Source organism: Denticeps clupeoides, chromosome 1 (genome assembly GCF_900700375.1).
Source record: "Denticeps clupeoides chromosome 1, fDenClu1.1, whole genome shotgun sequence".
Lineage (NCBI taxonomy): Eukaryota > Metazoa > Chordata > Actinopteri > Clupeiformes > Denticipitidae > Denticeps > Denticeps clupeoides.
Genome location: NC_041707.1, coordinates 27,162,138 through 27,186,779, shown reverse-complemented (window position 1 = coordinate 27,186,779; position 24,642 = coordinate 27,162,138). Strand labels below are relative to the sequence as shown.

General features: G+C 40.6%; 1 protein-coding gene across 38 annotated transcripts in view; it reads right to left on the bottom strand.

The window, feature by feature from the left end:
• The window catches only part of LOC114786615 (receptor-type tyrosine-protein phosphatase delta), a 403,565-nt gene that overhangs the window by 32,221 nt on the left and 346,702 nt on the right, over positions 1-24,642 (bottom strand). For 28 of the 38 annotated variants that reach the window (XR_003749232.1, XM_028973883.1, XM_028973864.1 and 25 more), the window contains 4 exons: positions 16,606-16,617; positions 12,464-12,576; positions 10,672-10,769; positions 1,142-1,265 (listed from right to left, as the gene is read on the bottom strand). Coding sequence is in view for 37 of the 38 variants with exons in the window: in XM_028973883.1 (XP_028829716.1) it covers positions 1,142-1,265; positions 10,672-10,769; positions 12,464-12,576; positions 16,606-16,617 (347 nt within the window). In the remaining variant the exon portion in view is untranslated. The remainder of the gene's footprint in view (positions 1-1,141; positions 1,266-10,671; positions 10,770-12,463; positions 12,577-16,605; positions 16,618-24,642) is intronic. The other 10 variants (XM_028973949.1, XM_028973975.1, XM_028973968.1 and 7 more) reach the window with 1 other exon arrangement.

Here is a 24,642-nt window from a genome sequence, read left to right as displayed (position 1 = left end):
TTATATTTTAATCAAGGCTAGCTTAGTATTTCATAACAGTAAAACCCACTTACATTATGACAATCATCTCATATAGGCAGTTCTAGATAAGACCATTGACAGTATTGTTGTACTCAATATGTACCCAGGCATTCTATCATAGCCAAGCAGTCTCAGCCACCTGTGTTTATTCTTTCTCCTCCTGAGCAACTCTTAGACGCTGTCGATCTTCAAATGGATGTAAGATTGGGCATCGCAGGACAGTGCTTTTGTGTGGAGGGAGAAGGAGTTTTTTACTCTCTGCTCTCTCACCCCACCACACGCTCTTTTTACATGGACCAATATCATCAGAATTGACATTCACCGTGGACCATTACACTGGACCAGTTCATGGAGTCATTTTTCCAATGCACAATTTTGGATTATTTTGATACCATCCTTGCCAATACAAAGTTTTGTTTTCTTGACCAAATGACCAACCTTGCTCTGACATCTAATGCATGCTCACTCTAACCTGGAGGGGGTCCCTCTCTGAGTGGTAAGGAAAAGGGATGCAGACACTCCACTCACAAACACTCACAAGGATTTTAATATATTAAGAAGGGCATCGACATAAACAGGTATGTTATCAGAGCAAGGGAAATACACAGAAAGGCTACATTTATATTCATTTCAACAGATGAAAACAAGGTAATCAGGGAATCACAAAACTCTGATCTGTGAAACATGCAACTGGAGAACCAGAAAATGTGACACCACCATTTAATATTATTTCATGAGAGGTTATTAACTATCACAACTATTTCTTAGTTTAAATATTTTTCTGATAAATATTTCCCATTAACTTAGCATTGGGCCACTTTTGATTATCACAACTCCAACTCCATTATTGTCATTCTTATCAATTTATTTGTTCCCAAAGCTGACTGCAGTGTGTGCCAATATATCTTAAGCCGGATCAGCAACAGGAATTTTGTAACATGAAATTCTGCTATATAGTTGCAACTTGTCTGGTTTGAATCCTGTCAGTGCAACACATTTATTGTTTTATATTACTTGTTTGCTCAATTGCTGAGTTTTTGGATGATGGTTGAATACTATGGTTAAGAAGGCAACTGGAGTAAAGTGTGCAGAATGAAAGAAAAAAAATCACTGAACTTACCGTCAATGGCAGACAGAAGCACTCTATAGTGATCATAGGCAATCACGTTGGCATATCTGTTCTTCGGTTTGTTCACTTCCAAATTGGAGTGTTCCCATGTGAACTGCTGCCCTGGATCAATAGACTGCAAGATGAAAATGTTGATATAGAATAAACAATAAGTACATTATATTATAATTTTTTCTTAGCTTGCAAACAGAATATGCACCTGGTCATTTATGTCCAATATTTTAATTTTTTAAAAGATAGCAGGTGTTCTAAATAGGTCTGTTTAGGATCTAAGAAGTAAAGAGTTTGGTGACCTCGAGTAATTATATATGGGCCATATTTGACAACATTCCCACCAGATTCTGGAAAAATAAGAACATTCTACAAGAGAATCTGGATTTGGTAGATGCCAGTAGAACTCTTGTGCAATGGTGCCACTTTATGGTTTCCAGTGAGGTAGCTATGATTCATTATCTGTTTCAGCACAATGTCACAAAAATGTCTTGTATTCTTATTCTGTTTTATGTAAATAACATTATCTACCTATGTTATACCAATGTTCCCCTCTTGGTCAAAACACTATTATTAATTGTATAAGACAGGTCACATGGATAGAATATATATATATATATATATATATATATATATATATATATATATATATATATATATATATATATATATCTATATATATATATATATATATATATATATATATATATATATATATATATTTTTTTTTTTTTTTTTTTTTTTTTTTTTTTTTACTATACATTTCCTTACTTTAATCTCCCTTTAACTCTAAGGTTCCCCTTCTCAGGTGCACAGCCCCTTGTCACAATTCCTGGGACCAATGTACTCATTTTCAATTGTGTCATTCTGCCTCCACATAACCATTGTTCAAAATGCTTCAAATGCTGTTTGCCATTTTCAAACCCCCGTATGGTTACAATAGCACATATACATTTGAAAAAATGTCGAAGCTAATTCTTTACTTGATGTAACAATCTTGATGTAAAAAAATTGACATTCTGCATCCTGGAATTATTCACGTTAATCTGTTACTTATAACAAAATATCCCCAAAATTTGTTAACCCCATCCATAGGCAGTCGGAGCATCACTTCAAGCATCACTTTGAGTAAGTCAAAGTCAACTTTATTGTTATCTCACCATATACGAGTACACAGAGACAAGATTCTGAAGCTTTGGGATTCATGATTGCAAAGAGACCTTGCAAATTGAATAACACACAAAACATAACAAGGACATTGTTCACCGACCACTAATATAGTGCATGTCGAGAAAAACTAGATAAACCAGGCAGATAAGTAGAACAATATGATAATATATCAAATATATCAGTGTATGGATATATTTATAGTACTATGATATACTATGATAATAATGATAGTATTAATATTAGTAGTGATATGATAGTATGATGATAATAATAATAGAACAGTGAGTAGTTAGAGGTTAAAATGCAGGGTGTAATACTTCAATTAAAAGTGCAAAGTGCAGTACTGTTGTTCAGTTTGCAATGTGCAATTAGCAAAACAAAATTCAAATTCAACTCTTGCAGGCCACATCCATCCTGTGATATAATTACATAATAACTTGTAACTATTTATACATGTAAAAGTTATGACAAAATATCTTTGTCAATTTGTCATGTGATGATAGCTATAACGGAATATATCATGTAATATTGTTGATGAATAATAAAGAAACTATACATGGTGTTCAAAATACAAACTACACTAAAATTTCGCTTAATTTTCATTCACAAGACAAGACCTTATTATATCATGGTTTCTGTTTCCTGTATCTCCCATCTGGAGGCACAGTAAGAAACGTGCTTTACCCCTGAGTCCTAGCCTGTCACTCACCAGCCAATCAGAAAATGGCATCAGTGTATCAAGGCAAAATGCAACACATCCACCACTGAAAAGGCATTGTGGAATTGTTCATGTTGCTCTCTTACAGTGAAATCTTCTGAAACTTTCATTGATCCCATCCATAAGCGCTCCAAGCATCACTTTGAATAATCATCTCTCAATTAATAAAAACAAAACACTAATAATAAAGTTATTAATGAAACACCTCCATTCTTGAGGTCAAAAGTTTTCATTGACTTAAACTAGACTAAAACATGATCATGGATAATTCTAACTAGAATAATGCAAATTTTAACTGAGTGAAACTATAATATAACAGGTTGGCAAAAATAACTATACATGTAACGATCCTCCCTTGTGTCCTGCATGAGCTGGGTGTGATTTCCGGTCCCAGGGCACTGAGTGCAGGCCTGGCCCCTTCCTGATTTTCTACCCATGGTTTCCCTCTACAGAAGTACCTGCACCAGTGTTCCGGGTCCGGTATTGTGGTTCTGTCCATCATTGTGTATGGTATGAGAGTGAGTGTGACTATGTCGTGGTTGTCACAGAGAAACAGAGAGAAGAGAGAGCGTGTGTCAGTGAGGACTAAAAACCCCAGCGCAGAGTGACACAACAGAGGCAGGCAAGTCTTCACAAGTTTACTTTATGAATGTGAAGATAAGATAAGATAAGATAAACCTTTATTAGTCCCACAAGTGGAAAATTGCATTTGTCACAGCAGAAAGTGGATAGAACAAAGGTTAGAGCAGCAAAAAAGAAATATGTATATGTATTTATCTACACAATGTACAATTGGTGTCTACACATGTACAATGGGTACACCTGTACAATTGGTAACTATATGATGTGTGTGTTTGCGTGCCAGTGAGTGTTTGTTTGTCTGTGTGTGTCCAACTGTGAGGTCTTTGTTGCAGAGTCTGAGAGCGGCTGGAAGAAAAGACCTGAACCTCTCCTTCCCACATCATGAGTGCAGCAGCATGCCACTGAATGAGCTGCTCAGTGCTTTCAGAGTTTCCTACATGGGGTGGGAGATGTTGTCTAACAGGGAGGACAGCTTAGCCACCATTCTCCTGTCACTCACCACCTCCACTGGGTCCAGAGGGCATCCTAGAACAGAGCTGGCCCTCCGGATCAGCCTGTTCAGTCTCTTCCTGTCCCCAGAAGAGATGCTGTTGCCCCAGCACTCTACACCGTAAATGATGGCTGATGCCACTACAGTGTCATAAAAAGTCTTCAGAAGTGGCCCCTGTACTCCAAAAGACCTGAGCCTCTGCAGCAGTTACAGCTTGCTCTGCACACCCACAAATGTGGCCGCTTGCATTACCAGGTTTAAATAGGAAATGGAAATGCGTATGTCATGTGTGTGGAAAGTGGTCTGGCATGGCCGTAGGGCAGACCCCTAATGGGCCACGGCCACGTGTTATGTCATTATTGTGTATGGTGAGTGGGCTGGCAGGGCCGCCGGGCAGACCCTGAACGGACCCACAGGTATATCAAACTTTTGGGTGAGTGTAGTGTGTGGGCATGCATTTCCGTGGTCTGATTGTGCATGTGTTCTCCGTATGATTGAACCTTTCCTTTCCCTGTTTCCTTACTCCTTTTTTCCCCAAACAGATTCCTATGTTAAAGCACCTGTGCCTCCCCTTCTTTGGGGTAGTGACAATACAAATTTTGATGTGTATTATTAATGGCCTGCCAGTAAATATCTTATACATTGTATACTGTATACATTGTATGTACACTGAACCAAAATATAAATGCAACACATTTGTTTTTTTGTTTTCATTTTTCATGAGCTGAACTCAGAGATCTAAAACACTTTCTAATTACACAAAAGACCCATTACTCTCAAATAAAACCGATCTGTTCATCTGTTTTAAGAGAGCACTTTTCCTTGGCCAAGATAATCCATCCCAGTGTGTTATATCAAGGTGTTGATTAGACAACATAAATATTGTGCCGTATACTGCCAACAATAAAAGGGCACAATTTCACTGCAGGTGCAGTTGCCATGCTGACTGCAGGCATGTCTACCAGAGCGATTTGAGTGGGCAATTTGATGACGTCTGCCACGTTGGAAAAGCCTTATGTTCACGGATGAGTCCCAGTTTTCACTGTTGAAGACAGATGGCAGACAATGTGTGTGCCATCATGTGCGTGAGTGGTTTGCTGATGTCAACGTTGTGGATTGAGTGGCCCATGGTGGCGGTGGGGTTATGGTATGGGCAGGTGTTTGTTATGGACAACGAACACAGGTGCAGTTTATTGATGGCATTTTACTTTACTTTACTTTGCAGACGCTTTTATTCAAAGCGACTTACAAGAGGAAGACACCAGCAATTCTCGTTGGATTTCTATAGATTTTGAGTTTACAAAACTAAGAGCCCTGATAAGGCCTAACTTGTCAGAAAAATAACATGCTCGGAAATTGTTAAGTACTAGACGAGGAAAATTTGTATTTTTTTTACATTTTGTGCAGTGTGTGTGCATGTGCGTGTGTAAGTGTTAGATTCGTCTGAAATACGTGGGTTTTCAACTGCATTTTGAATACACAAAGTTCCTGTCGATATTCAGCAACTTTGCACAGCTATTGAGGAATGGACATTCCACAGGCCACTGTTTAATCAGCACTTTGATATGCCACACCTGTGAGGAGGGATGGATTATCTCAGCAAAGCTCCTTTTTTGTGAAATGGGGGCAGTGGTTAAGGAAGTGGAAGGTTGCCGGTTTGAATCCCAATCCACCAAGGTGCCATTGAGGTGCCACTGAGCAAAGCATCGTCCCTACACACTGCTCCCTGGGTACCTTTCATGGCTGCCCACTGCTCACCAAGGGTGATGGGTTAACAGCAGAAGACACATTTTTTCTGTGCACCGTGTGCTGTGCTGCTGTGTTTCACAAAGACAATCACTTCACTGTCACGAAATACAGTCAATATTGTAAAGTTTTCTTAAATAGTGACAGCTGTTTAATCCCAATTCACCAGTGATCGCCAATCACAATCATTCTAGATTTTTTTCTAATCCACTATCTCCTATCCTTCCTGTTTTTAATAGTTTTGACCATATTTTAATAATTTAATCTCCTTGGTGTCACGACAATAAGGCGGAACAGGGAAATGAGCGCATGTAGGTAAAAATGACAACCTCAATGCAGAGAGGTGCAAGGAGATTTCCATAACGAACGTGAAACCAGCGTCAGCCGCAATATCAACGAATGTTGACGTTCATGTGAAGACAATACAAGAAAAGGGCAGAAAAAGGAGGCGGAACAAAAAATAGAGCGGTCGAGGTGCAGGACGAGGATCAGTTGAGTCTTTGACTATTTATAGGAGTTGCGTCACCTTGTTTCTGTGTTGCTCCTTGTCTTGCGGATGGAATCAGGCAACACTTATATGTTTTGTTTGATTTATACATGTCAGTAATTTGAAGCTACTCATTGCATCAGTTGTTGTCATCTGAACATAATCATACGTTCAGTATGGGAGGCTCTTACCTATTTGCTTTGTGCAGGTGGTGACTTTTTTTTTTTCCCATGTCTACCATCGCAAAAAAAAAAACCTCTTCCACCTTTGTCATAGTGCTGACCTACAGGCTGACTTACGAGAACAACTGTGAGTGCTTGGACTGCTGTAGAGAGCAGGCCTCCAGGTCCTGGTGTCACCTGATGCCTGTGCCCGAAGGAAATGCCACCGCAAGCGATGTGTAAAAAACGGGAAGTGCGGGAAATGGGCAGGGGTCCGTACTAGGCTAATCCTAGCCGACTATCCAGTCCATCCTATTATTCAACGACTGAACCCTGGACAATAAGGAGGACAGCAGGAGTCATTTCTGCTCTTTAAGACTCTTTTGAGTGCACTGACTGGCAAATGGTTAGGGAGGCTGCAACCAATGACGACGACAACAACATCAACTTGGAGGAGTGCACGACATCAGTAAACAGCTACATTAGCAAATGCACTGATGACATTACAGTCTTCAAGTCCATCAACACATGATCAAACAAGAAGCTGTGGATGACTGCAGAGGTACGTGAGCTGCTCAAAGCTCGAGGCTCTGCCTTCAGGAAGGGTGAGCTTCAGGAAGGTGGCCCTAAGCTCAGCAAGGGCCAAACTGTCTCAACTCAAATCCAAACCTCCTTCCAGTGATCAGGTGTTGTGTATAACCACGGTGGACATGAGGAAAACTGTTTGTAGAGTTAACTCACGAAAGGCTGCTGGACCAGATAACATCCCTGGAAGAGTGCTCAGAGGATGTACAGGTCAGCTGACAGATGTTCTCATCGTCTTTAACAATTCACATCTTCAACAATTCACATCTTCAACCATTCACTGAGCACCGCCGTTGATACAATGTGTCTCAAGGCCAACAACATCATGCCCGTGCCACAGAAGTCTTCAGCGTTGTGTCTGTTACAGAAATGTTATGTTACAGAATGTTACAGAAAAACCCCAAATAAAAGAAAGGAGAAAGGGATACAGGAAGAGAGAGAAAAAGGCCATGAACCAGGCTTCAGCAGCCTGGCCCAGGAGAAACAAGGAGAGAAAGGTCCAGAAAACTGGGGGTTTATACATTTTTACATCTTATTGTGACACTTTTGACTGCTTTGGTTTGGGCGGTGTCACAACTTGACAAAGATACAGGCGGGAGACCTTCATGCAAGACAAAAGCACAAAGTGCCATGGACCTGGGATTTCCCATCTTACAATGGAAAAGGCATTGAACTTCACCAAACTGTTTATGAATGAAAGTTTTGGAACAATTCTTTATTCATGGCTATGTTCCCAGTTAAATTGTGAGTGAGCCCACTCCCTTGGATAAGGAGCAGCCCCACACATGAATGTTCTGCTTTAGAATGCTTTACTGTTTGCACTCTAGACAATCATTTTTCTAGATGCCCCAAACAATTGGAAAGGAGCTTTGACTTTATGACTTTACTTCTATCCAAAGCAGTCCAATCCCTGTACTTTTTGCAGAATATCAGTCTGTCGTTGATGTCTTTCTTGGTGAGAACTGGCATCCCGATCCCGCAGCTGAATCATTGTGGAAATTCTTGGGCACCCTGAATCATTCTTCACAACATTTGAACCTCTCTCCTTGAAGTTTTTGATGATTGCACCTAAATCGACCATTTTAATCAATCTCAGTAGCAGCAATATCCTTGTCTATGAAGCCCCTTTTATGCAATGCAATGCAATGCAATGCATTTATTTTATTTTATATTACGTTCATTTCCATGGCAAAGAGAGACCTTGCAATTCATCTGATCACTCTTCATAACATTCTCATAATAAAAACAGAAGCAGCAAACTTTGTGAAAACCAGTATTTGCATAATTGTTTTTGGCCACGTCTATATACTGAAACTTGGCACAGCTCACAACATAAAAAAATTCCAAGCATCTGGCTTCAACAAAATATAATGATAGAGAAAACTACCATGCCAAAAGAAAGTCTAATTTTTTTTACACATTTTGTTACAGACTTATCTTAATGTAGATTTAAGTATAAATTGAACATGATTTGTAAGCATGTGTCAGGGAATGACTGAATTTGGTAGTTGAATTTGGTGATTTATGGTACTTGTAGTTAAATGTGTAGGACCTGAGACTGGACCGAAGGCCAGAACTGGAAAGAATCTGTAGTACCGATGCATCCCTTGTCACGACTACGGACTTACGGGGGAAGGAAGCGCAGAGGTCTGACATGCTGGGAAGGGGGTTTTATTATATATATAATGAACAATAAACACAAATAAACAAACGCGGCTCGGTGGCCAAAAACGATTTAACTTATATGAAGAACTTAAACAAACCCGCAGGCGTGTGGCGATTGCCAGAACTGAAAATACACATTCACATAGTGCACTAACGTCCACGAAAATGCCGTCCCTTCTGAAGGGGCGGAAAAGTCCGGCCTTTATGCGCCGTCAGGATTGGCCACTGGTGATAAGCACAGCTGCAGTCAATCCTGACAGAGCACCCCCTCCAAGGGCTACGTCTATTATTTCTGCTTTTTGGTAAAGCATGATGTGTATAACTGTAACATGTATAATTTTATTTCCATAAGGTGGAGGATCTGTTAAAAAATTTGTTTAAAATGCATATGCATATCCATATGTATACAAATAAAAAAAGCATTTCCAGCTCAAATCTGCTGCTGAGACCTCCTCCACCGTCCTGGAGTTGAACCAGCACACAGTTTCCATCACTGCCTTTGTGGACTCCGGGCGGCGGGAACTTCATAGACCATAACTTTGTCAGACTGCATCAAATCCTCACTGAATCCCTTTCGTCTCCACTTTCGTCTCCAGGAGGAGAGAACCAACCAACATCTGGGACGATACCTGTGACCATCAGCGCACCTGGCCAGGTTACCTCCTTTGGGCGGAGCTGGCCCATAACCTGCAGGTTTCCTCTGCCATAGGTCACAGCCCTTTTGAGGTCTGCTACGGTTTCCGGTCGTGGATTCCATCCATGTGACCGGGAGCAACACAGATATGAGGTAACGTGACTCCTCTAAATAGGCAAGATGGCCACTGCCAGCCGCACAGTCAGTGATTGGCATTCGTCAACTCAACTCAGCTCCTTCTCAACCCGTAAGACTTGTCCTGTTCATCTCCTCACCTCTCAACTCTTCCCTCTTATCCTGTCCCTTCCCCAATTCAACCTAAAATGCAAAGTGGCAAAGTGGAGGAAGCTTACCTGCGTCCAATCACACCGGGGTTTCTCGTTTTGTCCAACACACACTCATGTTCTGGTCCCACACTGGGACCGTGACAGCAACGCAATGTGTCCTTGCTGCATCACACATCACACAAACTTGCATCCGAGCACCATCCCCAGTCTACTAATCATTAACTCATTACATGCCACAAACCCTTCCCCTGACACACATTCTCACTTTTACCATTGTTAAAACCCTGTGTCTTACAGCATAGTCTTCTCTTCCTTGCTCTGATCCACAAAGAAGATTGTCTACCAGACTCATCATCACCAGCATGTGTGTTCTAGGTAGAGAATTTTCCAGGCACCATCTTGTTTTGAGTTTGTGTTTTCTTAATACACTAAAGGTATTTACAGATTGGATCTGAGTGAACCGAATGAGGGATTTTTATGATGGACATTTTTTTCTCCTTTTCTCTCAAAGTTATTTGTGTGTGTGTGTGTGTGTGTGTAAGAATTTTGTTAAGTAACTCTGGAAAAGAGTGTCTGCCAAATGCCATTCATCTAAATGCCTCTTGATCATGTTTAATTTTGCCACTTTTTGTGATTGAGTTGTGATTTAACTTAGAGTTTGACACCCCTAGTCAAGACATGTGGTTGGGATGGTACGCTTACATCTCACATTTTTGCACAAATACAAATTAAATTACAATTTAAATTAGTACTAATACAATTTCAATTTAAAATTAATTTCATTTCTCAGGAAAACCACTTTTACTTAAGCATCGATAATGAATTAGTTATTTGACAGTAAGACAGTCTGGCCTCATGCAGTACTTTGTATCTAACTTTGGTCATCTAACGTGATGTTCTCCAGCTTTTAAAAACTACATTGGCAATGTGTGCATGCAAATAACCAATTATTTGAACATTAAACAAAAAAATACTAGCTCTTTTTTAAAATGCAGTCATTCATACCTCATATTCCTGAGATAACTTTAGGTTATCATTGGCTTTCAGACGTTCCAAATGATCAGCCAGGTCCATAATAGGTATTGGAGGGTGACTGGTCATGCCTGTTGGTTAAAGACACAAAATGATGAGGGTTAGAAATGCTGGAGGTTAAGAAGAGACACTCAAATAGATGTAAAGAAAATATAGATGATTGCTGATCATTTGCTAATGCTTAGTTTCATGGATCCTTAGGGTGGTACTAGCCTAGTGGGTAACTCACTTGCCTACAAAACCAGAAGACCCTCCTAAATCCCAACCAGTCTGGCTTCAGGCCACTGAGGTGTCACTAAGCAAAGCCCTGTCCCCACACACTGCTCCCCGGGCGCCTGTCATGGCTGCCCACTGCTCACCAATGGAGATGGGTTAAAAGCAGAGGACACATTTCACACCATGTGCTGTGCTGCAGTATTTCACAATGGCAATAATTTCACTTTCACTTCAAATGTTTAGCTTTTGGTAGTAAAGAACAAATACAGAATACAGGAAGGCATGCTAACGCAAATTAACACAGATTATTAATTTAATTATATACATTACACATACATGCATATATGTAAGATAATTGAAAAGTATTGGTATTATTAATCAGTCTTGGTATCAAATTCCTACCCACTCTTTCTTAGCATTGATATAGGATTATGTGACTGAGTGTTCCATAAAAAAGGATTGTATTCACAACAGCCCAGGACAATCAGAAGGCATGGAACTAAGAAATAAATGCCTACAGCAAATAGCTGTTTTCAGAATGGCTAGGTCTTTCTTACTCCACACCCTCTACTCTTGTAGGGAGAGAACATACATCTCTGTGTTGCTGATGACTGACGGTCTTTTATCCTCAGCACAGATAAAAGTGGGCATTAGCTAATGGAAAAAAACTAAGAAAAAGTGGCCAAGTGCCTCTATTGCCAACCACTCAAGATCCATTTCAGCAACAGTGACAATGAAACTACCATTCACCATGCTGTACCACACAAATATTAAGTACACTCAAGATCAGTTTGCCTCAGGAGGGAGGGTAATGGGCTGACATGGGTAGAGGACTATCACAGACAAAGAAGAGTCTGAGGGAGAGGTCTAATATGCCACCTCTCCAGGCATAGAAGTAGCATTGTAATGGAGGATGCAGAATTCTTTTCCCAGAAACTGAAAAGGATGATAGCTCAGAAGTGCATAAGTGCAAGTGGTCAGAGAAACAGAGAGATATATAAAAGAATGTATAAGAAAGTTTTCTCTAACCACTAAACATAATATTAAAAGACAAAAAAACGTAATGTGCCATTCACTGAGTGAATGGCAAATGATCCAATTTTTCCCCCATCCCCTTTCCCTGCCAATCAACCTAAAAGGAGGAACACCGATGTTTGCATGTTTTTTGCATTAATCCAAGTGGGGCAGAGCCTGTGGCACAGTTACAGACCTAGGTGCTGCTGTTCTGTTCCTCTAGAAACCTCTAGGGTATAAAGCAATTTTTAAATATTTGGGACACAGGGAAAGCCATTATCCACAAATGGTGAAAACATGGAACAGTGATTTCAATCAAATTACCACAATGTGTCTGGGAATGTCCATATGTAAGGTCCCATATGGTATAGAGACTTGTACATGTATTGTGCTGTAATCCATTAATCACACTGCATAAATAGCCACTGTCAGGGTGAACCATTATTGAACTGTAATGGTGTCAATTGTGCCACTGTACCGCCCAATGGTTTTAAAGAAAAATTTATTATAGTTGTAAAATAGACATTATCCTCACCTGGAGTCTGGAAGTTAAGTCGTCTTAATTCCACAGGATCTGTGGGATGATGTGAAGGCATCTCTTTGCTATTTAGCAAGCTGCCCTTTCTGGCTTCAGATTCAGCTCTTTTCCTGAGAAATCAAGGTAAAAAAAAAAAGAAATAAGAAATAAAAAAAAATCATATTAGTTAATACACACACATACTTAAACTAAAATGAAATATTGTATAGTACATTTAATTGTTCAGATTTTTAAAATAAATGATACTTACACCAAAATTGAATATTTTCATTTAACGCTGTATAAGTTAAAATGCATATATATATATATAATACAAAGGAATACTTCAGAAAATGCACCAAAACAGTCCAGGATATTCCAGAAATCTAAATTCAGTTAGTAGAACAGACAGACTCTTCACACCTGCTGAAAATCTGCAGTACCTGGACCTTGAGGTGCCCACTGCTCACTAAGGGTGATGGGTTAAATGCAAAGGATGCATTTATGCTACACTACAGTATATCACAATGACAATAACAAAGCCAGTATAAGACTTTATATACAGTAGCATCTTGAGAACCTGGGGCCTGTTCAGTAATCCATCCCTGCTTTTAACTCATCCCCTTTCAGCCCACCTATTATAGAACTCCAAAATAAACTAGGAATTGATAATTAGCCATTGACTTAAGGATACTACAACACTAAAGTTTATTTTAGACAATTTGCTATTAAAAATGATAGAATCTAAATACAACATAGAAAACTTACTTTTATATATTATAAATTTTTTTATATATTGCTTACTTTAGCTTCTCAAACTGACTTTTTTATCTCTGTTTAACAAGATAGCTCACATGGTGCCTCGTGATGGACAGATTTGTGAGGGCAAGTTTATCGTCCACTAATTTCTTACATAAAGTGAAAGTGATGTGATTATCATTGGGAAACATTGCAGCACAGAGATGGGGACAACTCAGACTCGAGTCGCACTTAAGTTGCACAAACAAAAACTTGTGAGTTCATTTTAGACTTAGATGACTTGAGATTTGACTCAGACTTGAATGTTGTGACTTGTGAGTAATAACTCATTTCAAGGAATTATTTATGCAATCGTACAGAAGGCACAAGCAAATAGACAAGAATATTCAGAGCGCCAACCCCTACTCTCATGAGAGCACATAACGACACGTTGCCTTGCTAAGGCAAGCCCTGAGGGGATAACAGTACTTTCTTCCATCATCAAATGACATAAAACTCTGTAACATTTATTTCATTCATTTCAGTTTTTCAATTGTGTTGCCCAGCGTTATGGGCAACCACAGGCAGACTTATTGTCACTTCCTGATAATACATGCAAAGTGATGCAGCCACTGATGTAAATGGTAAGTTCACCTGTGCCATTTGTTATCGAATTTGGCTATAAAGTCTTCACCTAGACAGCAAACAAGCGAATAATAGCATACCTGTATGTTATTCAACCAAAGACAATATTATTAGCTTTATCATCCATATTTTAGATAGTAAGCAAATAAATTATACATGGCCATAGCCCACTGAGGTACTGGTGTGTATAATAATGATTTTAATCTAAAACATGCAGCAATGCAGTATTAGCTTGGATGGCATCTGATGAGAAAATGTCATTTCAGTCATTTGAGACTTCAGACTTGACATGAAAGCGATCTGGGCCAGTGCGGCTCCTCTGTAAATTGCCCACAGAGCTCAGAGAGGACATGGATGAGTGTATGAATGAAAGTAAAACACAAAGTCAAGTCATGTTCAGCAATGAAGAACAAATCAATTATTACCACTCTTTCTACACATCTTATTTTACAAGTCAGTTTTCAGTGGCCCAAAATGGCCATTTACTATAAACCAAATGTGCATATGAGCAAAGTTCCAAGGTGAAATTTGCAGTGAAAACGATGTTGGGCCAGATAGGTAACAACTGGATGATTTTCTATGTGATGCACGGGATATTTTGATACTTTATCCCCATAACATGGGTCAGAACTATGATTAAATGTGACATATATGTAGTGTTTCACGCTCCTTACTACTGGGCACTTCAATATAAAGTTATGACAAAAGCCATACAAGCAGTTTGAAAACTTGCCATGTGAAGCTAGTTTCACTTGTGAACTTCTACAATAAACCTTTGTGAACTCTATAAGCATTCAGACAAAACTATTGCACCAAATATTTCAGTGTGTAACGGGTGTCAAAACTGTGCAACACTTCAGTAAAATAATGTTTATGCAATACCAATATATGCAACTAAAATGACTACAATGTTGTGATTCATGGGATAAGTCACAAGCTACAGAAGTGCTGTTTAGTTTAACATATGATAGCCAGTAAAAAAGTTCTTGACAGGAAAAGAGTGGCTTGCCACTTGACAGACCGATCTGTCGTGGTTGAAGAGGGAGCCGAGCCAGTAAGCAAGCCTCTCAATTTACCAGTCGATCTACGTCCCAATCCTCACCTATGGTCATGACAAACGCCAGGAAAACATCCGTGGCATCAGGTGAACGTGGACTGATACCAGTTTTCTTCTAATTGGAGAAAATCTAAAGCTGCTCTCAGGCCAAACTGAAGCACCGTGCTCATCGCGGATTTCAGTGGCATTGTTTTCTAAACTCCTGGTAAGACAATAATGTTGTGTTGTAGATCCCTGGACACTCAAGAGATTGTTAAAATTAAATTTTCCTCCATTCCTGCTTTGTGTGTGTGTGTTTTGAAGGGGCAGAACAAACCCTTGCCTGCTTTGATTCTATTGGTTGCATGAAAATACGTCAGGGTGCACAGAGGTCAAAGTTCTACAAATTTCAACTTTGATCGAGCACAAGGCCGGCGAGTGCCACGCAGCACAAATCATCTACCTGAAGCGGCGCTGTACTCATATCAGAGAGTCACAGTAACCACCAGCACTACTGTTTAATGAGAATTTTTATGCCGCTGCCACAAAATTACCAAGCAACATCATAATAATATAATCGATTACTTTCTACACTTCACCAATGCAGAATTGTCTACATCTGCATTGTGATGCATCGATTATTTTCAACATCCCTAGTGGGGATGGTACATTGCTCAATGGCACCTCAGTGGCACCTTGGCACTTTTCCTTACACACTAGGCCACCACTGCCCCCAACCGTAGGGTGGTCATCAGCATTGCCTAGCTGCAGCTGTTGGCACGTTTAGCTTGCTTCACATGTTTACGTATTCAGCTTGGGTTGTCTTGGACAAATCATCACAAACCCTGCACTGACACCAATTGCAGGCTCACTCTACCCTGGAAGGGGGTCATTTTCTGTATCACTACTTGCCAAGGTTTCTTCCTTTCTTTTTTTGTTGTGTGGAGTTCTTCCTTGTCCTTGTCAAAATGGGTCTGTGAAAGCCCATAGAGACATACTGTATGTGGTTATGGGCTATATAAGAAATAAATGTTGGGTGGCTGTTGGGTGGCTGCTGTGTATCGCATCCCATGGCAGTCAATTGGCTAAGAAGTTGTGCGTTGCATGATAAGTCGAGCCACAGACTCTGAAGTAATAGCGGAGGCGGGTTGAACAGTGAATCCAGGAGTGGCTTGAAGCTCAAGTTCAGAGGGATGAAAGACAGAAAACCCGCAAAAGACTGGGATGGGAAACAAAAGACCCACACAAGACAAATAACTTGTGTGTCAGTCACCAGCTCTGGGCTTCTGCTGAACCAATGGTGATATGATTTGGCAATTTAAATCCTTTTTGGCTACGGAGTCACCCCTTACCTTACATGGAGTAAAAACAATTCCTAGTTATTGTGCATCAACCATTTAACTCAAATAATATTTGACACACACATGTTCAAAAACACATTTAATATCAGACTGAATAATACCAAACAAGGTCAATCCACTGTTTTGTATTCAACATAAAATTTATTTTATACCGATCCACTCCAATAACTCCACTCCACTCCCATGCTTTACCTATATGCAACAGATAATTTAGGGGGTCTTCTGGGGTATTTGACAGGCAGTATATTAATGCATATTCAGCGGAAATGGCAAGATAAGGAAAATGAGGACAGCCTCTTATTAATTATCTTGCCCCACTAGCCTATTTATGTGAGAGACAGAAGGAAATTGTTGCTTGTTATTGTTTTTTTTTATCTTACCTGTCTGGTTTGCTGGTCCATTTGAAAGCATAGAACAAAGACAAAGCAGAGGGTTAATATTGTCCCCCATTGCAGCTACAACAGCTTCCATTCCTTTTAGAAGATGTTCAACCAGATTTTGTGAAATGTTATTAATTCCTGTTTATTCTAAAAAGGCATTTGTGAGATCAGGGATTGTTGTTACAATCTGGTTTAGCCTGTAATTTAAAAAAAAATGGGACAAAATACTACACATTTCAGAAAAATCCTTTAGGAAAGGCACAGCAATAGTTTATTTTGAACAATGAGACGTGATGGATTTGTCTAAATACAACAGCAATATTTTTCTGAATGATTGAGGTACACAGTAAAAGCAATCATTGGGTCAAATTCCCTCTGCACCTTTTCAGCCATTATTAATGAAAGAAGCCATTAATTTATCCACACTCAGGTTACAAAGGCTTTCCTTCTCGACTCACATCACCAATTTTTCCCGCTAATGTACATTCCTTCCCTGCAATATCAGACGGATCACCCAGATACTGATTCAGTGGATTATTCACAAGTGGATTATTGTAACTCCCTTCTAGCATCTCTACCTCTCAGTGCCATCCGATGTGAAGAACCAAGATGGCAGCATGATAATGGATTGCAACAGCCTCTCTGGTTCCACAATGGTGCTCTTTTTTTACACTTTTCTGTCTTTCAGTGCGCCGGAAAAGACAATCAGGGAAAACTGAAGAAACTGTGTCTTTGCAGAGTTAACTTACAAAAGGCTGCTGGATGAGATAACATTCCAGGAATAGTGCTCAGAGAATGTGCAGACCAGCTGGCAGATGTCTTTAAGATCTCACTAAGCACCGCCCGTTGTTCCAAAATGTCTCAAGACCAGCACCATCATGCTGGTGCCTAAGAAGTGTCTTCAATGTAATTTCTTAATGACTACCATTCTGTTAAAACTTATACCCATCATGATGAAGTCCTTGAGAGACTGGTCATGAAACATATGGACCCACTGCAATTTGCCTATTGTCTGAACCGCTCAATGGACAATGCCATCGCCACCACCCTGCATCCCTGAACTTTCCCTAAGGTCAGAACAGCACAGACCTTAAAATCTTCCACTTTAAAGAATACTAACTTGTAACTGTAACTTTATAACTATGTGACTGCCAACAAAAGCAGTGAGTTGAATTTTGAACATAATCTGGTCAGCCAAATGCTTCAGAACAGAATTTTTTAAAGATAAAGGTATGGAATATTATGCAATGGCCAAATCAACCTCTGCCCCTTGAGCATGCATTTCACTTGCTGAAGGAAAAACTGAAGGTAGAATAACCAGGAAGAACAAGAACAAGCAGGAATCAGAAACACGTTTATTGGATGGCCCTGATCTTTGGGCTTCTATATAGTCTGCCAGAGTCTGTCAAAAAGTCTGTGTCCAGGGTGTGAGAGATCTGTGATGATCTTCCATGCCATTTTCCTGGTTCTTGAGATGAACAGGTCCTGGATGGAGGGCAGGGACTCACAGATGATCCTTTCAGCTATCTGTATAGTCTGTTGCAGTTTGATCCTGTCCTGTTGAGTGGCTGCTCCATACCAGACTGTGATGGAGGAGCACAGAAAAGACTCAATGAGGATGAAGGAGATGGTCTCCCACTTCAGGTTCATCCCCCAGGTCTTTGCTTTCTTCAGCAGGGGGTGGGGATCATCTGTAACTGCTGATATCTTGAAAACCTCTCTACACTGACCAGGGTCATAAAAAAACGTGCTTTCAGCTTTTTAAAGTAGCTGCTTTTAGCCACTTTGATCTCCCTGGTCAGTATGTTCCTGGTTTGCATTGTATATGGCCCTGTCACCACTCTGTAGGCCTCCTTGGCCTGGCAGAGGAGTTGTAGTTTGAGAGTGAACCATGGTTTATTGTTGTTCTATGTGCAGAATGTCATGGTTTTAAGGCATGGTTGGCACAGACACATTTTCACAAAAATTGTGAAAATGTATGATGTATGATCACAGTGTCCTTCAGATCATTCAGGCTATCAGGTGCAGCTTTGAAAACAGTCAAAACAGTCCAGCAGCTCCTGCTTTCATAGGTCCTTCTTCACAGTTTTGACTACAGACTTGACACGTTTAAGTTGATGAGAATGTGGCTGGGGGACAGAGCAAAGTACTTACAATGACAAAATATTGGAATGGAAACTTGTGGGAGTGACATTAACGTCAGCAAATCAGCACACAGTGGCTGCCTAGTATAAAAAGTTCCAAAGAAGCAGATGTTTTAGTGTGTTTTTTGTGACGAGTTGCTGGCCCTGACATCAAACTTGGGGCAGTGGATGGCCTAGCGGGTAAGGAAGCGGACCAGTAATCGGAAGGTTGCTGATTTGAATCCTGAAACGCTGAGGTGCCACACAGTGCTCCCAAGGTGCCTTTTATGGCTTCCCACTGCTCACCAAGGGTGATGGGTAACTGGTCGGGTGCTTGGGTGCTTGTCTTGTGGTCCCTTTCCAGCAGCGTCAGTACGCCTTACGACCATCCGTTAAGCCCAGTAAATATCAACCTGGCTGCAATAGCCATTACAAGGAAAAGGGATATGCAACAATATGTAAAAAATTGTGGTACAATACAGTATTATCATCCTACTGGAAGTTTAGAAAACCATGCATGTGTACTGGAGAAAATTGGTAACAGTTCTCACACATATAAAGTGTTCAGCATATCCAAAAAATCCTCATAAACACTTCATAAGGCACATGTTCACAACATAACATAACCATGAAAAGGAATCCAGCTGCAGAAGCCAGGGCAGGGATCCATCCATGAAGGCATTACCCCAGCCCACCTTAGGACACACAAAGGCTACTTATGCATAGATTCATACATGGCTTAATTTAGGATCACCAATACACCAAGTACGCATGCCTGTGAGGAATCAGGAAAACCCAGAGGACACCCGTGACAACATGGGAAGAGCACACAAACTCCAGGGCCCACATTAAAAGTTACAACCTCATAGGTGTGAAGCCAAAACACTAACTCCGCTGTATGGCTCAGTATTATTACATTTGTAACAAAATTGTAATTAAATTAATTCTGTCTATGTGAATTATTCATTTATGGAATTAGTTAGTCACACAGCAGGATCCCATTGTTACAGTGAATGGCCTTGCCACTGGAAACAACAAACAGGCATGGTAGACAGGAACACAGGATGCATATGCATGTCTTCACTTAGACAAGGGGATTTACAACACAGAATACGGGAAAACATACAACATCAGGTGAATAAATGGAAATATACAATGACCCAGCAAGGACTAGATACAAAAGGACTACTTAAACACCGAAAACATCAGGTGAATACAATTTGGAATGGACACCACAAAATGGCGGCCCAGCAAAGGAGTGCCACCACATTCAGAAATGTGACAGAGCTCCCATCCCCACTCTACAGTGTGTCTCCATACAAAACCGAACTGCTCCTGAAAGGCTCTGCATCTCCCCACTGCTGGTCAATCTGCCAATCTCCTCCTCTCGAGTTTCATTACCTCAGAAATCCTGAGGGAACATGAGGGCAGCAGGCACCACAAAGCTCTAGCCTGGCACATAGATCCAGAGTGCCCCTACAGTCAGAAATGTGACAGACCTGTTACCGTCCAACAGCAAATTCAACAATTCATATGGTTTATTTACAATGCTAATTGACTGACTTGGCATTAATCAGAATGAAAACAATATTTGAACAAGTGGCACAGCAGTCATCCTACAAATTAAATGGTGCTTCAGTGGTAGAATTCTTGCTTGCCACAGTAGTGGCGGTTCAGTAAATCACATCTTGACTCAGACCTATTGCATTATCAAAATCTTCTATTCAAATTCTCCACAAACCTCACCTGTGCTCAAACTTCTTTCTACAGAGCAAAACTGGAAGGCTCAGCCCACAACCCTAAAAAACCTCACAACAATATTGCCGTCTCTACTTAACCCTCCGATTCCCCCTACCCCATCTTCCATAACCACTCTCCAGACTCTGCAAATACTCTATAACAATTACTTATTTATTTTTAACCAGTTGCTGTTAGCAAAAACTCCACTTGGAGATCCCTGGGACTGCATTAACACCGCAGCTACTAATCTAACAAATCTGCCCTCATATAGGACCACATACTGGATTTATGTGCATAACAGAGACCTTTTTCTCTCTGAATGACAGTAGTCCCCCAGGATATAGCTACCTCCAGAAAGCCCGAAGTACAGGTTGTTTTGTGGCGGCCTGGCAGCCATCTACCGCAGTGATCTGAAGTTACCTCAGTTAACACTACCTGAAGTTTTTTTCATTAGAATGCCTTATATTCAATGTATATCCCCCTCCTCTTCGCTGTTGCTCCTCAGTTACTGACCAAACCAAACTCACTTTTCATCCACAAGATGTCTCCTCACAACTTTTTGCACATCCTCAGCTGATATTATTTTAGGCGATCTATGTTGACACCCCCTCCTACACTTCAGGGGGCACACATTGGGCCTCGTCCTCACAAACTATGCTCCTCTCATCAACCTGCAGGTGTATGACCTAGGTGTCTTTGACCACAAAGTAATTTTTATGTAACTGCCTGTCCCTTCCAGTCTCTCCAAGCCTAATGCAATATCTGTTTTCAAAACCTCAGAAACATAAATCAAGAATACTTGGCAGCATATTTTGGCATCTTTCCACACAATTCTCATCAGCCGACGAAGCAGTGGACTACTACAACAGCCATCTCAGTACCAGCCAAGGGGCAGTGGTGGCCTAGTGGTTAAGGAAGCGACCCCGTAATCAGAAGGTTGCCGGTTCGAATCCCGATCCGCCAAGGTACCACTGAGGTGCCACTGAGCAAAGCACCGTCCCCACACACTGCTCCCCGGGCGCCGGTCATGGCTGCCCACTGCTCACTCAGGGTGATGGGTTAAATGCAGAGGACAACTTTCACTGTGTGCACCGTGTGCTGTGCTGCTGTGTATCACATGTGACAATCACTTCACTTTATTATTATTATTATTATTATTATCTCAGCCTCCTAAACCACCACACCCTTGTTAAAACCAGAACTGCTTCCTTCTCCCGCTCACACCCTGGTTCACAGATGGGATTCGGAAGTCGAAGAGAGCAGGTTCCAATATTCTGGTTCCAATATTTCTCTTGCATCAGCAGTAACCACTCTTAGTGTGAAAACGGACCGCAAACTTACCTTTGAATCTCACATCCACCACCTCTGCAAGACCTCTTTATATCACCTCCAGAACATCTTTAAACTATGCTGGATTTTCCCCTCCAGGCTAGACTACTGTAATGCACTTCTGTTCGGGATCCCTAGCAAGAGCCTGTAGAAGCTCCAATACATTCAAAACAGCCATTTATTTAAAAACATGTATTTATTGATAGCTTTTGCCAAAACTTCCTAAGGTAAAAAAAAAACAGATTAGTCTTGTGAAAACAAGTCAACTCTGACTCAGAGTGGAGTTTGTTCTTGTGCCAACTTAATTTTTTTTTTCCGCGTATGTTCTCGATTTACATTCATTGTCTTGGATGCATAAATACAATTCAAATTCCAGTAGCTATGTTTCAGTCACTTGACTATGAGGATGTTTGATGGCAAGGGTAGGAGGGAAAAACTTTGCAGAGAGTTTGTATTCCATGGATTTTCATGGAATTTAAATGCAAGAGTAATGACCATGACTTGAAAATGTAGAGAGTAGAAATTATGGATACTTATATTAAAATACTCAAAGTTAAAGTCAAAAGATGGCACGAAAACAAAGAGCGTAGTAATGTATAGATGCAATAAGATTCTAGTTAGGTACACCAATGAAGTATTTGTACTTTGTTACTTCCCATCTCTGCTCAAAACCCATGTGTTCAAGTGTGCTTGAAGTTAAGCTTTATTGCCATTTCAGCAACATAAAGTACAGGTCAAAAGTTTGAACACACCTTCTCATTCAATGTGTTTTTTTTTTATTTTCATGACCATTTACATTACATTGGGACAGTGGTGGCCTAACGGTTAAGGAAGCGGCCCTGTAATCAGATCGTTGCCGAATCCCGATCTGCCAAGATCCCACTGAGGTGCCACTGAGCAAAGCACCGTCCCCACGCACTGCTCCCCGGGCGCCTGTCATGGCTGCCCACTGCTCACTCAGGGTGATGGGTTAAATGCAGAGGACAAATTTCACTGTGTGCACCGTGTGCTGTGCTGCTGTGTATCACATGTGACAATCACTTCACTTTATGGTAGATTCTCACTGAAGGTGTCAAAACTATGAATGAACACATGTGGAGTTATGTACTTAACAAAAAATGTTAAACAACTGAAAACATGTTACATAAAAAGATTTGCATCTCACAGTGTAGGGAACATACACAGGTTGGATGCCACAATCATATGTTTAGCTTGATTAACACTAATAGTAGAACTTTTATCTCAAGTCAGATTATCCTCTTTCACACTCCTTGATTTATGACACTGGAGATAACAGACCTCCTGCACCCCAGAATCAGAGGTCAAAACGTAGAGATGGTCGAACGTACCTCCCCAATTTATTAACAATTCTCATTCTCAATTCTCCTATGGATAGTTAGCTATCCACAGGCCGCTATGATAACTATGAAGGACCAGATACCGCGGCACCATGCTGAGAGGTGGGTTCCTCTTCTCTTCGCCCCCTCCTGTTAGAATGTGCTTATAAGCAGAACTCACATATGGATCGATCGATAAGAGATTGATAAACAGGATATACAGGATTCCAAAGGACTCTAAAAAGACCCAAAATCATTCCACCCTCATCAGCATTAATACCTGAGACTTTACTCATTTACCATAATGGTCTATTGAAGTGTATTATTTTATCTTTTACAGTGGCAGTGGTGGTCTAGTGGTTAAGGAAGTGGTCCCATAATCAGAAGGTTGCTGGTTCGAATTCCAATCCGCCAAGGTGCCACTGAGGTGTCACTGAACAAAAACCGTACCCACACACTGCTCCCTGGGTGTTTGTCATGGCTGCCCACTGCCCACCATGGGTGATGGGTTAAAAGCAGAGGACACATTTCGTTGTGTGCACCGTGTGCTGTGCTGCTGTGTTTCACAATGACAATCACTTCACTTTCACTTTCATTTATGATATGTTGAAACACTAAGTAGGTCATGTTTGCTATCTTTCTTTTCATAATTTGTTTAATAAAACTGTTGATTAATGTGTCTGAATGAACAGAAATAGATTTTTGATGGTAAGGTGTTTACAGACAACTTTGTGTATAAAGAAAGTTCAACAAGGTCACAAAAAGGACACAGACCCATCCCGCACAACAGGAGGTGGAGGTCTTCCTCAGGATTCAAATATGTCCCTGAAACTTAACTTATTGGTCCACGGCATCACCAGAGCAGTGAGTCTAAAAGCACTGACCCTTCAAGTTTCTTTGTCTTTCGCCTGCTCGTCTTTCGCTGGTCAAATCCGCGGCTCAACTTCGGCTCGTCTCATCACGCACCATACAACTTCGTAGCCTAGTATAGACCACCAGGCGTGGCATCCAGCAACCACTGGCGAAAGGTTCGAGCAAGAAGCATTATAACCGCTCATGATGCCATATCACACTGCCAGCTGATGTCACAGCCTGCCTGAGAGTAGGAGCACTCACACAAACACACACACCAAGCCGCTGGCACCATTCTGCTCCTACAGGTTTTAAACTGATATCTAGTTAAATGAGATCTACCATCTTATCATTATACTATCATTATACATTATATCTAGTTAAATGAGATCTACCATCTTATCATTATACTGGTACCATGATTAGGTTTGAATGTGTGGATTGTTTGTTAGTAATTGTGAATAATTCTGGGGACGCCCTCTTTATTCGAACATTACTAAGATCAATATATTATTAAAATTTACCATGGGACTCTCGAGGGGTACGGGGTGGTAAACACGTGGAATTATTAACAAATGAATGAAATCATGTGCTTATGAATTAATTTGCGTAATTAATTCATAACTGCACAGGGATATGGCTCAATTCTGTGTTGA